We start from the raw sequence: 12,486 nt of genomic DNA on the forward strand, positions 1-12,486 counted from the left end.
TACCAAGGACGCCTCAGACACCAACTCTTCCTTGTGTAAATTAGTTATGAAACGTCCTATAATTAACCCTTACCGGTCGAACAACCTACGAAACGTTCGTGATTTAGAACTCCGGCAGCTTTGCGTTCTAGAAAAGCCTAGCTCGAACCAATGCCCTCAACCACGTGGGACATTTAAATCCGGTTACTACTTTTCTTGACGGAACTAAACAGCAATCCCCACTTGGCATGCCAATGTGTTCACAGAAAACCGATTAGACAATCGATCCTTTCGGAATTCCAACTGTACTCTAACCACACTAAGGGCCAGTTCTTCATTGCTTAAGAAAAGTACTTCTGACTCCAAAAGCACATTTGGAAGAAAAGCTGTGCAGAACAAGCTGCTTTTGGATGAAATTTTTAGCTTTTCAAAAGTACTTTTCAAAAGCACTTCTGAAAAGGAGAAGCTAAAAATTTTAGTTTTTCCTCTTCCAAAAGCACTTTCGATGCTTAATTACTTTTTCACACCTCCAATAATATAGTACTTTTTTTTGTGCTTAATTACAAATGTGTTAAAATCATTAATTAAAAATAAAAAAATATTTTTTAAAATACTAATTACAAATATTTAATAGTTATATTTAAATATTTAAAATATAGTTTATATATTCTAATTGAATTGTATAAATAATTAATATTTATTGCTTAAAATATTTAAAATTTATATTTCATATATTAAAATATTAACAAGTTATAATAATTTTTATATTCTTGCTAAAATATAATAATATTAACTAATTTAAATATTATTTAAATGCATATTTGTTACTTGATAATAACATATCTAAAATGGACATTTTATTTCTCAAAAGAACTTTTTGACAGCAATGCTAAACACTCAAATTTTAAACCAAACTTTTCAAAAACACTTCTCAAAAGCACTTTTTCACAGCACTTTTCAAAAGCATTGCCAAACTAGCCCTAACTCAAACGACGTCCTTTTTTACTTAGTGTTGATTTGACTTTGTCAGTTGATGAAGTCATATTCTTAATCCGGAGAAATAATAAATACTGAAAATTAGAAGTTAAATTGCTCGGATTCGTAACTCACGGATCTTTGACGGGGTTAACACCGTCCTAAAGCTGAAAAGGGTTTAGTTGACTAAAGTTTAGGGCATGTTGGAGTTTGATATATCTGAAATGAAAAGGGGATTCGAAAAAAAAAAACATAAGTGGTGGTGTAGGTTGGTGACGCGGGGGTTTGGCTACTAGTGCAATGTTTCCAAAGTTGGAAATAAAAAATAAAAAAATAAGGAACCAATGACAGCAAATAAATTTGCGAGAAGGAATGAGAGATTATATTTCAGAAGATGAAAGCTTGATCATGAAATGAACATAATACCACCTATTTATACTAGTGGCTTTGAGCCAACTTTCCTAATTTAATGCCACTATACATAGAAAGTGCATAAAATCAAGGAAAAATATCCCCATGATCAAAATAAATCCCTATAAAATCTCTTACTATGTCAATCAGAAAATTTCAGCCAATTGCATCTTTTCGAAATTCCATTTCGACCCCCTTCTTTGCTTCTTCCTTCAATCTAGTCCAATTGTTTCCTTTTTCTTCTATTTATCCCCAAATTGCACCCCTGTATAAAATTCAATATAAACATGAAAAAAACAGTAGTGCATTATCATAAATTGACCAATTCAATTACATAAAATAGATAACTTCAGCATTTAATCATTACACAACTCAATTGGTTATACATTCGGGATTATTTTTATAAAATTAATAAAACAAGGTTTTCGTTAAAGTGCTTACACGCGATCTTCTGAATACTTGTGTTTTGATAAATTAAATAACTTTATTGCTCTGGAAATATAACAAAGTCTTCACATAAGTTAATTGATAATATTTTTATGAACGTTGTAACCTTCATAATTCGACCTTAACATCTAGGTCTGGTTTGGATGTTACAATCAGCACTAATTTAAGCATAAGCAATGGGAGAACTCAAATCTAGGAATTAAAAATTTTGTTAGAGTTCATATAATTTTTTTGTTAAAGTAAAAATTATTGAGATTCCTAAATCGAAGTAGTAATATTTGTTAGGGATAAAAATATCAAAAAATTTTCTAGATGATTATTTGTTAAAAATGTGTTTTTTGTTATTAATATTTTAATATATACTAGTACGTAATATGTTATTAATATTTTTGGAATTAATTTCTTGAGCACTAATGATGCAAATCACCTTAATTATCACTATATGATTTTAAAGATTTGTTTCTTTAGTTAATTGAATGTAGTAAATTTCATTATGTCATGTTGAAAAGTTTTTCTTTACTAGAAATTGTAGAGTAAAATTAGAAGGGATCCCCCACGCGCTATGTAATGATGGTTAGATGGAAAGTCCAACACGTTAACATCATCTTACACGGGATCTCTACCTACAAATACCTCCAAGAGCGATGAAGAAAGGATCCACCCTTCAAGAATACTAAGCCTACAATCTGCCAACACTTTTTTAGTCCTAAGCTTTTACGTTCTCTTCTCCACCACTATCCATAACCTCCGACTCTCTGCCCCGATCGAGTGAATCGACCTCCATAGCAACCACCCTTCTTTCTTCCATACTTGTCCCTTGCTGTACATTATATCAACAATTTCCTTCTTCAAAAAAGTTTGCAAACGTTTATGCTTATCAGCAACAACATTATTTAGCATTGGTCTTTTCAAGTCTTTGTTTGACCTCTTATTGTATATCATGTACTTGTTTCGCTCATATGGATTGCAACTATGCTTGATTCTAGGACGTGTGGAGGTTGTATTAAGTCCAAAGCATGTTGAGGGCATTAGACATAGACAATGGAAAAAAGTGAATTTCTCGGTTGCTCTGCGAACAGTACTATTGTAGGTAAACTCAGCTTGGAACAAAGCAAAATCCCATTGTTTAGGCTTATCTCCACATATGCTACAAATAAGATTGCCTAATGTATGATTCACAACTTCAGTTTGCCCATTAGTATGTGGATGAGCAATGCTGCTACACTTCAAAGATGAATCAAAGATTTCTAAAGAGACATCTAAAAGTAATTAAGGAATCATGTATCCCTATCTAAAGTAATTAACTTAGGGACTCTATGCAATCTAATAATCTCTTTGGAAAATAGGTGAGCAACATTAGATGCATCTGTAGTTTTCTTACAAGGACTGAAATGTGATATCTTCAAAAAACGATCCACCACAACAAAAACTAAATCCATAACTCACAAGTTCATGATAGTCCATAGACAAATCTTCAGAGATATGCTCAGGGACTGGAAAGGAGTGCAAAGACCAGTATTCTGAGTCTAGCCCTTCTCAATCTGGCATGTATAGCATCCAATTTGCCAACATATTTTGATACTTTGTTCTCCACTCTCAACTTTTCCAAAAAAAAGTGATCCATCTAGAACAAACTCTTTACCAATTACAAAATATTCCCAACCCAATGCTTTAAAGCTCTTATAACTGCATAAAACTCCTTGTGATAAGTAGATCGCTTCTAATGAGCATGGGTCAACTTTTCATTAAAGAAAGCTATTTGGTCACTTTTTCCGTGAAAGCACTGATCCAATTCCTACTCAAATTTAAGAACTTGTTCAAAACTAGGCAAAGCTAAGACTAGGGCGCTAGTCAGCTTCTCCTTAATGAGGTTGACAATTCTTTTTGCATCTTCATTGCATTGGAACTTCCTTCTTCAAAAGGTTGGTAATGAGAGCCATGATCTTACTGATGTGGTGAATAAATCGTCAGTAAAAGGTCGCTAACCAGCGAAAACTATGCACCTGCCACCCCTTGATACATGCAAATATTATGAAAGGAAACTCTTCGAAATTAAAAACAATGAAATTTTTTTTTTATAATTTTAATGTATTTTTTATGAAAAATATCAAGTAAAACATAAATTTTTTATGGAAGCAAATTTTTCGTTATTTAATTAGTAAACTACCTTCAAGGTTGTTGAACTATTAGTAAGTTTATATCTTGGTCACTTAACTTCAAAAAGTTACAAAATGATCGTTGAACTAATTGAAAGTTCCATTTAAGTCACTAGGAAAAATGATTTAGGTTTTTTTATCCTTTAATCAATTGGTTTAACCTAAATTACTTTGTTTTAGGGCTTTTAAGGAGTTTTTGGCCAAATAACAACCACTTTGTTTTAAACCCTAACCTCTCCTTATGGTAACCAATCGTTGTCGTATGGCCTTCTCCATTCACAATATTGACACCAATTGAAAGCTTTCTTTTCCTACTTCTCTTCTACAATTTAATTTTTTCATGAAACGACTTTAAATACCACAAATCTGCAAATTAAAATCCTTTCTTCTTCTCCGATCTTTAACGTCAATTTGACGCCAAATCAACTTGGATCTTCTAATGTATATTCTACTCGTCGATAAATACTATTTCACCATACCGATTGTTAAGCCATCACTCATCGCTTGGAGTTCATCAACTGAACATTTGAAAAAATACTTAACAACCTAATAACCAAAATAAAAACTTTTCGTTTTGCAACTTTTTGAGTAAAACTTACTCAAATTTCCTTGGAGGTAGTTTACCCTTTACTTATTTATTAGTTACAAAAGTTCGACGACATTGTCTATGATCATCGGTGCCAACAAAGCTAGAGCTGAATCAGCAAAATTTAAGTCTTTTTGTCATCCTTGATCATTAGTAAAAAGCATTACTGATAATATACTATTTCAACCAAATAAATATCTATTAGCAGACAAAAAGACTTAACAATACCAATTATATATGATGACTAATCTAAATAGAGAATAATTCTATTAGCAGAGGGAATAAACATTCTTCGATCAAAACGCTCTATTTTTGGCAAAACTTGATGTACTTCTATGCAAAATACCTCGTTGACTTCATTTAATCTAAGTAAAAAAAAATGATCAATTCGAAAATTGAACGAAAATAAGGTCATTTGGAATTGGAGGATTGAGGGGGCAAAATCCAACAAAGTCCAGGTGTAGGATACAACAAGGCTGGCAGGTACTATTCCAGCTTGGACAAAATAGCACCAACTGCCGCCAACTACTACATAACTCAACCACAACAACACAACAGAAGCCGGCATATTCAAAACAGAATCACTACAAAAACCACTAACACTTTCTCAAACTGCAGGCCTCAATCATACCTGCAAACACAATGTCAGTGGATTCCCAGTTCCAGATAATGTTAACCCCAAAAAAAAAAAAAACAAAGGAGATTGCTATGCTATGCTATGCTGTGCGCAATGCAATGCAATGAAATTCCCCTACAAAAGGATTGCGAGAACTACATTACATTGCACGCCGAATAATGGGGAAAATAATGAACTACTTCTACTTTAAATCTCTACGCCGCCGCAAAACTGTAGGACTCAACTCATTGCCCCAGTATGAGAGCAACCTTCTCGGAGGAAACAAGTGAAGAAGCATGGGCAATTAATGGTTCGTAATGATCAGCGCCAGCACCACACCAACCTGACACATTAGGCAAAATTTAGGAACACAAACTTGCAAGCTGATGAGAAAAAGTCTTTCATTTGGCAAGCAAGTAAGAAAAAATCCAATACCTGTTCCTTTCATAAACAAAAAGAAGGGAGGTTCGCATATTTCACTCCTTGGACGATGCGGAAGGAAGAAAACACAATTGTCTTCATCAACCATAGCATCTGATCCATGTGCTTGCACCTGTAATGAATGAGTTGATATAATGAATGAGCTTCAATCTAAACTGAGAGTTGATACCCCATTAGCATCTTAGTCTCAAAATTCATAGGACACTGCTGGATTAAATGCAACACACAGCCAATGTGATGATACAAAAGGCTATGAAAGTACCAACCAAACAATATAATGCTTTGAAGACATTAAGGCTCTGCTTGGTAGAGTGGAAAAAAATTGAAAGGACGGAAAATTGAAGAGATAGAAAACTAGGATGAAAAACATAATTTTTCTTTCCATAGGTGTGCTTGGTGGGATAGATGAAAAATGGGAAAAAAAAATTCTTTCCATCCATTGTTTGGTAGAAGCGAAAAATGGAAGGAAAGAAAATAAAGCATTTGAAAACTGCATAATTTTGACCTAACATACAATCTCTCTCATTTTCTCTCCTCTCATCATTCCAAATATGATTGATTTTTATGAATTAGGATGGAAAATGGTCATCTTTCTTATTTTCTTTCCTCTCATTTTTCTTCCCAACCAAGCACAATCCAACTTTATTTTCTTCCCACTTTTCCTTTCTTTCTTCCCATGCTTCCACTTTTCCACCCAACCAAGCACATCCTAAAAGTAGCAAATCAGAAAAATCCAAACAACCATATACTTGTATAAACCAAGCTTCAAACTTACTACATATATCTCTCGATTGAACTCTGTTGCAAGACATTCGATGGCAATGTCATCCCCGAATGCAGCAGCACAACCTTCTCTATTCTCATCTACAGATAATAAACCCTCCTCAGTATATTGCAAAGTGATGATATCATATTCATCATCAGGTGAACCAGATATCGACATGTATTTGGCCCAGCTCGAGTCATCATTCACAGGAATACATCTCTCTTTGTAAATAGATTCGGCTACCAATTCTCTTCAATCAGACAAGAAAACATATCAAACAAAGCATTGATAAAATAATTTCAAATAAACATTTCCAAGGTAAATTTAGCGCTGGTAAAATATAAACTGCAGCTAGTTATGAGATTTTTTTTTTTTTGCTTTTTCGTTCATAGACAGATATAAATAATATATATTAACATAAATCGCCTAGCCTATGATCAACATTAAACTTTCACTATGAAAAGATTAAATTTAAAAAATAAAAAAAAAATCTCGTTCTAACTTTTCCTACATTTTTCTTGGGAAAAAAATGTAAATAGATCTCAACCAGAAACTAGAATCAGACAAATAGATCCAAGATTAGAAAAGAAAAAAAACACCTTTGCATTCCGAGCTGAACGAGCTCTTCAATGGCAGAGTCCAAGGCAACGCGCTCATCCTTTTTGGCTAACAACTTAACTTCTTGAACCACATGAACCCCCCACCCGTTTCTCAGATCTGGAGAGTACATATTCTTAATCACCTCATTTATCATCTGCCTCTCTTCTTCTTTAGCAGATCCAAGATCCTCCAAGAACCGCTTCACCGTCCGCTTCCTCAAATCACGCGCGTCGACCTCACGCGCCATGGCCTTTTGCGAGGCTGTGAACAGACAGTTCCCGTCCGTGGACACATCGCCTCCATGCGACAGCCTGAACACCACCGAGGACCCGTGCTCGCTAGGGTGCTTCCAAAGGACCCCCTTAGCGTGAAGCTTCGAGAGATGCCGTCTCTGTTGGTCCTCTAGGCCAATCACGTCGTCCCAGGTAGTTCCGGCTGCCGCCGTGAGGGTCTGGTCAACTAGATCAACGGCTTCAAGAGTGGCGGCCTTAGGCTCCCTCCAAGTGACCGTCGGAGAAGACGTTTGAAATGTCTCCGCAACGGCGGTTGGATCGCAGAGAAGTTTCCCCATTTTACAAATGTTGACTTTCCTTCCTACCCTTGTTTATAACAGTTTTTCCTCCTTTCTTTTGAATATCTATCTAAGCTTTTTCTTTTCCTTCTCTTTCTCTTCTTCTTCGAGGAGAAGAGTTACAGGGAGGAGAGAGAGAGAGGGGGGGGAGAGAGTTTAGGGTTAACGGATAGATGTACGACGCGGGAGAGAAAATGATGGCACGTGGATAAATCAGGGAGATTTAGGGATTCAAGGCGAGTGGTCTCTGACCGTGCTGAGAGGCATGCTGACGTCAGCTTCTGGACCCCACACCAATCACCACCAAACCGAAGCCTGGCATTTTGCATTAATTTCCAAGGAAGGTGTGGTTTAGAATTTTTATTCGACTCTTGTTCTTGGAATCGTTTTCTCTTAGGAATACTCAACTCAAGGCGTGTCCATTTTTTTTTAAATTTTTATAAAACTAATAAAAAAAATTGTCCTTAATTTCTAAATTTTAAACCCTTACTCCATTTTTCTCCAACGGTAAAGTAGAATTTAATCAGATTTTGTTTGTTTTTTATGGTCTCTTCCCGTTAAGGCTTAATCATGTCAGCAAAAGTTGGGCATGTCAAAGTCTAATTATATACAAAAATAGTTAGCAGTCAGGATGAGGCTGAAAAGATTGTTTTGGTCAACTTTGAAGCGTTGAGTTCATCATCAATGTTCTTTCCTTTGTCAGCGCCTAATGACTTCAACTTCAAAATTTTGATAATGTTCATTGCTTTCCAAGAGTAATTTTAAATGGATAAAATGGTTTATTTTAGATATAATAGAAAGTAATTTTATCCAAAACCTCAAAATTTTAACTTTTTGATTTGGGTTAAAAGTTTAATTTAACATGGTTTAGTTATCTACTATTTCTTTTGATTTAAAATCATGGTTTGAAGTTGAAAAATACTTTTAAATCCCAATGGTAAACGAAACCTAAGTTGAGGTACTGTAAAAGAAAACAACATCAAAAATTTTAAAGATTTGAGTTGTTGCCACCATAAAAAAAGAAGATTTGAATTTTGTAGGAAATAGAAAAGCTAACAAATGAGTAAATTTTATTACTTCTTAAGTAATAATATATACAAAGCATAATATCTTATATATAAACTTAAGTTATTTGGGTCGAATAAGTGTTATCTCAATTGGCATCAATATTATTGTCAATGTAGAAGAATGTAGGTTCGAGCACGCTGAACTGTATTTATCCTTCTATTTAAGGGTTAGATAGAGGTTATGGACAATTAGGTATTGTATCAAAAAAAAAAAACTTAAGTTATTTAGAAATAAGGAAACAACTATTTCTTTACCTCTAAGCAACTAACGTAATTGTTGTAGCTTATTACATCACATGTTGTTATTGGTTACTAGTTTATTGAGAAATTGTTAAATGGTTACTAATTAGTTGTATTAGTTAACTAATTAGTTTAGTCCGTTACAATATTACCCTTTGATTGTAAATAGACATAGTCAATGATGTAATTAGTAATTTTCGACAATTTCTTAAAAGTAGAGGTTTTTTATTCTCTTGTCTTCTTCTTATTGGTTCTTGTTTCAATTCTTTGTATTTCTTCTCTTTCTTTTCTAGTTTCAAGTAAAAACTTTAACATGGTATCAGAGCTTTTTTGGTGATCGGCGTTCTCTCTTTCAAACGAGGATGATGGAATCTATTACTCTAGTGACAGAACAAATGGCTACAATGGGATTGATGCAATGTTCAGACTTGCTTAAATATTCACTAATAAAAAAGGTGAATGTTATGTTAGATGAGAAGAACTTTCTTCTTTGGAAACAACAAACCTTGTTGATAATTAAAAGCCATCGCTTAAGGAAGCTTCTTAATGGACCTATGGTGGTGCCCTAAAAAATGATGGTCAACATTTCCGATCAATAAGTGAAAAACAAAGCTCATGTCGTGTATGTTCAACAAGATTGTGCATTAGCTTCATGGTTGCTTTCAATGGTGAGTCCTCACTTACTACCTCAATTAGTTGGATCAGAAACCTCCTCAGCTATATAGAGCACTCTGATAAAACTGTTTGTTACTCATTCCATTACAAAAGTAATGCACTTGCATTACAAGTTGCGTGCCTTATAAATGGTGATTTGAACATGATAAAGCACATCTCACAAATCAAAGAGGTATGCAACACTTTGGCAGCTTGTGGTAATTAGATTTCTAGAGGTGGAGCATATAGTTATGACTTTGATAGGTTATCGATAGAGTATGAACCCTTTGTGGTGGTTATAATTGTCAATCATGAGTCATTCTTTCTTGATAGCGTGGTAGCGGTGCTTCTTGATGCAAAATTGATGCAGTAGAATGCCATTCATTTAACTATCAATGCAAATGCAACACATCTCCATGTGTCTAAGTCAAGGAATGTTAATGCTTCAGGATCGAGCAATTATATTGTTGGTTTTACTTTAAGGCAATTTCGTAAATGTAATGCCAATTATATAGCAATATTGGGCATCTTGTTGATCATTGTTTTCATCGCTATGATTTAGTCTTTTCCTGGTGTCACAACAACTAGCTACAAGCTTTCATTACCTTGCCTTGAGCGTTCTTTTGTCAACATGTGCCCTTTTACTCCTTATGAAAGTTAGGTTACTTTTCAACAATTTTTTTTATAGTTCATCCTTATATAAATTTGTTGTGAATGGTGATACTTCTTCCAATACATTCTCTCCAAGTGTCCCCAATATTGAAGGGACAATTTCTCTACTCACCAACACACGAAGTAAATGCTTTTATGTTAGGCCTAATAATTTCTTCTAATTTTTAGTTTGTTGATTCTTGTGCTACTCATCATATTACAAATGACTGAAAGCATCTTGTGCCTAGTAAAGAATACACAGGAATTGGTATGGTCACTATTGATAATAGTAGTCAATTATATATAAATCATATTAGCATGCTTTATTAGTCTCTTCCACCAAATTTTTTCAACTTAATGATCTCCTCCATGTTCTACATATGCCTAAAAATCTAATTAATATCTCCAAGTTTGCTAAAGATAATTGAGCATTCTTTGAATTTCATGCAAATTGTTGCTTGGTAAAGATGAGTAGATTAGTCAAATTTTGCTTGAGGGAGTCGAGAAGGAAGGGCTTTATTAGTTCGACCTGAGCACTAATTGTGAGTCGTTTGACTGTTCACAAAGGGGCTCTACTATGGTGAATTTACTTGATGATAGTGCACATTCTAATAATGTCAATTTGTATTATCTTTAGTATAGGAAGCTAGGACATCTAGCTTATGATTCTTTGTCCAAAGTAATGAAAATTTACTATCCAAAGCTTCATTCTAATGAAAATAATCTATTTATGTTTCTTGTCAAATGGGAAAGAGCCATCAACTTCTATTTTCTCCTTCTAGCACAATTTATTCATATAATTTTGATATTGTATATATAAATTTGTGGGGCGCTACACATGTTTCGTCTAATGGTTATAATTACTACATTTCTTTTGTTGATGCATGCACATGTTATACATTGTCATACTTGTTGAAAGCCAAGTTTGAAGCTCTTATAGTTTCTTCTTTATTTCATAAACTTGCTCAATTTCAATTTGGTTGCTTAAGGAGTTGCAATGTGACCGGGGAGGTGAATACCAGACTATTTCATCAATGCTTGCTTTACATGGCACCAAGCATGGATTATCATGCCCTTACATATTTCAACAAATAAGGTTGTTGAGTGTAAACACGGACATTTGGTTGACGTTGGATTGACACTTTTAGCTCAAGCTTCCATGCCACTTAAGTTTTGGTTTGATGCTTTTGTTAGTGTAGTTTATTTTATTAATATATTGCCCACTCATGTAATTAGTGGCATCTCTCCATACAAGACACTTTATCATAGGCAACCAAACTATACTTTTATGAAGGTATTTGGATGCAAGTCTTTTCCTTATCTTAAGCCTTTTCAAAGTAATAAGTTGGCCTTTAGATCTAAGCTTTGCACTTTCTTGGGCTATAGACCTTAACAACACCTTACAGTTTGAGCCATCTACATAACCAATAGAGTGTATAATTGAACCCATTTCTGTTAAGCTTGCACCAACCTATTGGCAGCCTTTCCCATTTAATTGCTCTGCATACATAACAACTTGTTAGAGCATGGTTGCTATTGGCACCTACCAAGGCTCTTTTAACCTCATCTCTTAATCTCTTACTTTTTTCTAGTATCCCCTTTGTATCCACATAGTTTTCATTAAAAATTATATGATTCCTCCTGATCCATAGATGACACCAAAGAGCAAATCCCAGTCTTCTTCCTCCTTAGCAAAATAATAAGGGTTCCCAAAGTTTACAAACACTCATCTATCAATTTCTATAGTTAAAAATTCTCTTAATCAATCCTTCACAAGCATCACCTAAAAGGTTCTTGCCGCAAAGCATTCATGCAAGACATGACTTGTATCTTCAATAAAATTATCATAAAAAACATGATAAAGGTAGTTGGTGAGGTGCCTCCTCAATCTTTGTCCATTAGTTAAAAGTCTTTGGCGACACACAAGCCTGAAGAAGATTTTAAATGTTGAGGCCCTAATGTCCATCATTAACACTTCTCAATCCCAATATTGATAAATCTTCATAAGTCGATTTTACTCTAATTTAATTACTTTTTTTCTTTTAACTTGCATTTAAATTAACTTTAAATTTTAGTCTTAATATTTTTTTTACTTTTACTTTATATTAATATGTATGAACTAATCTTTTGTTTTAAAAGTGTATCAATTAATTTTTTTATCTATACTGTATTAAAAATCCTTATTGGAATAGTGTTACGAGTTAACTAGACACATAATTCAGTTGGAGAAAAGATAAATAAGCCAATTTAATAAAAAAATTAATACATTAATAGGGTTATATAAACATATTATACATTAGCCAAAGTTAACACTTTTCCATTTATT

At 33.9% G+C, this 12,486-nt stretch overlaps 1 protein-coding gene across 1 annotated transcript; it reads right to left on the bottom strand.

Moving 5' to 3' along the window:
- Positions 1-4,949: 4,949 nt before the first annotated feature.
- Positions 4,950-7,749, bottom strand: LOC105780219 (uncharacterized). Its single transcript, XM_012604419.2, has 4 exons — positions 6,977-7,749; positions 6,387-6,627; positions 5,606-5,723; positions 4,950-5,513 (listed from the first exon to the last, which is right to left on the bottom strand). The coding sequence occupies exons 1-4, from the start codon at positions 7,546-7,548 to the stop codon at positions 5,416-5,418; spliced, it is 1,029 nt and encodes a 342-aa protein (XP_012459873.1). The 5' UTR covers positions 7,549-7,749; the 3' UTR covers positions 4,950-5,415.
- Positions 7,750-12,486: the final 4,737 nt, after the last annotated feature.

Source organism: Gossypium raimondii, chromosome 4 (assembly GCF_025698545.1).
Source record: "Gossypium raimondii isolate GPD5lz chromosome 4, ASM2569854v1, whole genome shotgun sequence".
In the NCBI taxonomy this organism is placed as follows: domain Eukaryota; kingdom Viridiplantae; phylum Streptophyta; class Magnoliopsida; order Malvales; family Malvaceae; genus Gossypium; species Gossypium raimondii.